Source organism: Nicotiana tabacum, chromosome 19, assembly GCF_000715075.1.
Source record: "Nicotiana tabacum cultivar K326 chromosome 19, ASM71507v2, whole genome shotgun sequence".
Classification (NCBI taxonomy): Eukaryota; Viridiplantae; Streptophyta; class Magnoliopsida; order Solanales; family Solanaceae; genus Nicotiana; species Nicotiana tabacum.
The window spans coordinates 45,861,564-45,866,336 of record NC_134098.1 but is presented as its reverse complement, the minus strand read 5'-3'; the positions used below and the strand labels follow the sequence as shown (position 1 = coordinate 45,866,336).

The window sequence follows — 4,773 nt, the reverse complement described above, 5'->3', positions numbered from 1 at the left end:
CTCTATGGTCAAGGTATCTTTATCACTAACAAGACTATGATATGCATCAATCAAGACATTATCTAATGACATGAGTTTCTTGGGAGAGTAGGATTTTAGATTCCTATGAACATCCCTAAAGTTTACCTCATCATTGTCATCATCTTCATCATCGTCTGACTGAGCCATCAAAGCAAATATTGAGTCATCTTCTTTTGCTTCATTTTCAACTGCCATCATGGAACTATCACCTGCATCATTTTCTTCTACTGATTCACTGTAGGAGTCTCCCCATGCTGCAAGAGCTTGCTTCACAATAATGTTAGCTACGTTTTTCCTTTTGAAGCATTTGTTAGGAACCGGGTTCCTCTTGGCAGCTTTATCGGAGTTGTGCTTGAAATGCTCTTGCTTCAGAAGAGGATAGTCCTTGATGAAATGCCCTGGCTTTCCATACTTATGACAGAAGTCATAATTCTTTGGTTTTCTGGAACTGCCTCTCTTTGGTATACCTCCATTTCTTCGAACCATTTTCTGAAACCTTCTGGTAAGGTATTCCATCCCACTATCCTCCTTACTCAAATCATTGTTTTCAACTTTGAGTACCAAGTTTTTATCCTTCTTTGGTTCTCTTCTTTCAGTGTCCTTCTTTTTCTTCATCTCATAGGTTTTCAGAATCCCAACTAGCTCATCCATAGTCAATGTCTACAGATCCTTGGCTTCAGTGATAGCATTCACATTACTTTCCCAGGAGCTGGGTAAAACGCTAAGAACTTTACTCATGAGCTTGTTCCTAGGAATGATTTCTCCAAGAGAGTGTAGCTCATTTATAATAGAAGTGAATCGAGTATGCATGTCTTGAATGGATTCATCATCCTTCATTCTAAAGAGCTCATATTCAGTGGTGAGCATATCGATCTTGGACTGCTTTACTTGAGTAGTTCCTTCATGTGCCGTTTGTAAAGCTTCCCATATCTCCTTGGCAGACTGGCAGGCTGAAATCCTGTTATATTCATCAGGTCCTATACCACACACCAAAATCTTTTTGGCGCAAAAGTTCTTCTCTATAGCTTTCCTGTCAGCGTCATTGTACTCCTTCCTGTTTTTCGGCACCATTACAGCAGGTTTTCCTACCTTCTTTGTTGGGACATATGGACCATCACAAATAACATCCCAAAACTTAGAGTCTTTTGCCATTATGAAGTCATGCATTCGAGTCTTCCACCACCCATAGTATTGGCCGTTGAATCTTGGGGGCCTGTAAGAGTATTATCCTTCCTTGATGTTTGGTGGAGCAGCTATGGTGAGGATCCTCTATAGGTGTTAACCTTTTAGAAAGAACCTGCTCTGATACCAATTGATAGAATGTATGAGTCCACCAAACTGTATAGAGACCTGGTCCTATACCAGTTCCCACAAAAATAGCTAATGAACCGGTAAGTAAATGACAAAGGAGATTTTAAGTGAAAAAATCCCTGCTCAGGGGGATAATAAACCACGACCTACACTTGTAGGATTTTGACTTCACTACTTGAGCAATCTTTAGATTACAACCTATTGTAACCTAGGAATTAAACGCTTAATCCCTCACTAACTTGTAATACACCTATTACAAGCCACTTTGCAATACACTTATTACAAAATCTTCAACTCATGACTACCTCTAGTTACGACACAAACTCTAAGGGTTTACGGTTTTTGGAGGTTCCTAGTTAAAGCTTCTAAATAAGCAAAGTAGGAATTACAATGAAAAACTAATACAAAGATACAACTCAACTAAGGACATACAAAAGACTTGTTGTAGGAATTGGTCCGGAGTAGTGTTGTAATTTGTTCTTGATGCACTTGTGACTTCAATGCTTGATTATGAGATCTTGAGTGCTTGAATATCACAAGTGTTCAAGTAATGTTTTTGTTGTAATGCTTCTTGTTAATATCCTTTGAATGACATCACTTAGATGATGTAAACACTTGGTTGGTAAAAAGCCCTTCCCAATGGAAAGTGACTGCTGCACTATTTCTGTACTGTAGCATGTATAGTACAGGTAGTCACTTTCCATCTATAGAGTTGACTTCGTACTGCTGTCAAGGAAACTCAAAGGGATCAGGTCCCTGAGTTGATTTTTTTCTGTCTGAAGTCATACAGCACACATTAGCTTGAGTCCGTTGATAGAGATATATACTAAGTGTACATCATGTCCTTTATCTGGTTTTTAACAATAAGTTTGTTAGATCATCAAAATAAAATTCTAAGATATATTAAGCCCATCAATTTTCCCCTTTTTGATGATGACAAACTTTAAAAATTGACAACCATTTGCAGAGCACAATAAACCAGATAAAGTACCAGAAACTTCACAAGTTCCCCCGGACTCTATGCTTCCCCCTTAATCAGATTCCCCTACTTCAATTTATCTTCCCCCTTTTGGCATCATTAAAAATGCACAAGCAAGCAATCAGCATAAAGAAGTCTAGCCTAGCTCACTCATGCCACATGTGTGCACACAACATGATAGAAAAGAGAAGCAGAAAAAGACAAGCATTTAACAACAAAAGAGAGTCTTCATTGATTTTGATAAAACATAAGCCTTTGCCATTACAGCAAAGGCAAGTTTGGACTTTTGAAAGCGGGAGCAGTACAGGTGAAATCCATCCATATCACAAGAAGACAAAAATAACTACCACAAGTCATCAAAACAAAAGATAGAAACTTGACACTGGTCACTGGAAGATTTTCTTAGGGGGCACTAGAGGAGGAAGGCTTGGAGGAGGCAACAAGAGTGTTGAGAACAAGGTCAATCCGAGCATTTACGAACATTTGCTCTGCGAGCAGTTTCTCTCTCAGGTTCTCCACCTGTTGCTTGAGCTCAGCATTTTCTTTAGACAGACAAGCAATTTCTTCACTTGATGAACTGGAGGGTCCTGGTGCTGCTATAGCCTGACTAAGCGGAGTCTCAAGAATGGCGTTCCTTGCCTTCAGCTTCCTGATCTCCTCTGTGGCACTATTCTGGGTGTTGATTAGCTGTGAGATCGTCGAAGTGCTTCCATTTCCTTCAACCTTTTCAATACATTCACATTCCTCCAGTGTAGTTTTCGAGAAGGTTTGTTTCCTGGTCCCCATCTTGGGATTTCCTAAGGGTACATCAAAGAACTTGAAGACACGCGTGAGAAGAAAGACATACGGAAGTCCATGGTTCCCATTTTTGAAAGCTGCCACTTTCTGTACATGTTCAAACATTAGTCATGAGCATCTACTACAATTTATGTGATACTATCGAGACTAACATAGTCTGGAAAATAGCTAAATACAACTAAAGGAAGATAAGAGGGAGAAGAGCAGGGCTGCGATCGCCAGGCAGCTACCTTGCTATCCCAGAGAAAATCTGCAACTGGAATAGTCAACAGCCGCTACTGTGTCCAGCTACACCTGGATCTGCACACAAGGTGCAGGGAGTAACGTGAGTATGCCAACTCAGAAAGTAACAACAGTAAATAAAGACTGAGAAGTAGTGACGAGCAGTAATGCAAGTAAAGTTCATAACACAAAAATTTAGTAAGACACAACATGCTTTTAAAACCAGGGTTTGAATCAAATCAGCTCTTTTAAATCCAATTCCAAAAAAAATCATTTAAAGACATCTTTCAATAGTTTTTCAAACAAAGGCTCAATGCAAAGGTGAGAAAAATAATGAAATCATAATCAGCCACTCGGGCAACATCACTCATATACAGCCCATTGGGCAAACCTCACAATCACTCGTATACAACCTATCGGGCATACCTCACAATCACTCGTATACAACCCCTCAGCATACCTCACCATCTCTCATGCCTCCCAGTCACTCAGCACTCAGTAGGTACTTGCGCTCACTAGGGGTGTGTATAGACTCCTGAGGGGCTCCTTCGGCCCAAGCGCTATATCAAGCCAAATCATGGCATAAATCAATCAGGCCCTCGGCCTATATCAAACATGTTGTGGTGTGCAGCCCGATCCCATAAATATCCTCACAATTCAGGCCCTCGGCCTCACTCAGTCATAAACCTCTCAAGCCACTCGGGCTCTCAGTAAAAACAGGGTACTCGGCCCAAAATAATATTTATATGCATCAAAACAGAGTAATAAAACCGAGTTATGCAGTAAACATGTATAACCATGACTGAGTATAGATTTTTAATCTAAAACAGTGAGAGGATAGTAAGAAAAAGGCCCTTAAGGGCCAAACAGCACTGGCACAAGGCCCAAACATGGAATTTTGCCCAATTTATAGAAATTCATTTCTAAAACTCATAAGTATCATATAGTTTCAACAAAATATGCAACTTTACAGTTGCTACGGGACGGACCAAGTCACAATCCCCAACGATGCATGCCCACACGCCTGTCACCTAGTATGTGAGTCCCCTCAAAATAGTAGAATAATACGAAATCCGGTGTTTCATACCCTCAGGACTAGATTTACAATCGTTACTTACCTCAAATCGGTTAAATCTCTACCCTGCGATGCTCTTGCCTCTCGACTCGGCCTCCAAATGCTCCGAATCTATTCACAATCAGTACAATACCATCAATATATGCTAATGGAATGAATTCCACAAGAAAAACTATCAAATTAGCCCAAAAACCCGAAATCGGCTCAAACCCATCCCCCGGGCCCACGTCTCGAAATCTGACAAAATGGACAAAACTAGAAAGCCCATTCACTCACGAGTCCATACATACAAAACTTATCAAAATCCGATCTCATTTGATCCCTTAAATCCTTAAATCAAACTTTCCAAAATACCAAGCCCTCACCC

The 4,773-nt window shown here is 40.3% G+C and overlaps 1 protein-coding gene across 1 annotated transcript; it reads right to left on the bottom strand.

Annotated features, from left to right (window-relative positions):
• Positions 1-681: 681 nt before the first annotated feature.
• LOC142173460 (uncharacterized) lies at positions 682-1,173 on the bottom strand. The gene has a single exon (XM_075239054.1). The coding sequence runs from the start codon at positions 1,171-1,173 to the stop codon at positions 682-684; it is 492 nt and encodes a 163-aa protein (XP_075095155.1).
• Between the last annotated feature and the right edge of the window lie 3,600 nt (positions 1,174-4,773).

Coding starts and splice junctions, on each gene's coding strand:
- LOC142173460 (XM_075239054.1), bottom strand. CDS start 1,173: ATGGCAAAAGACTCTAAGTTTTGGGATGTTATTTGTGATGGTCCATAT.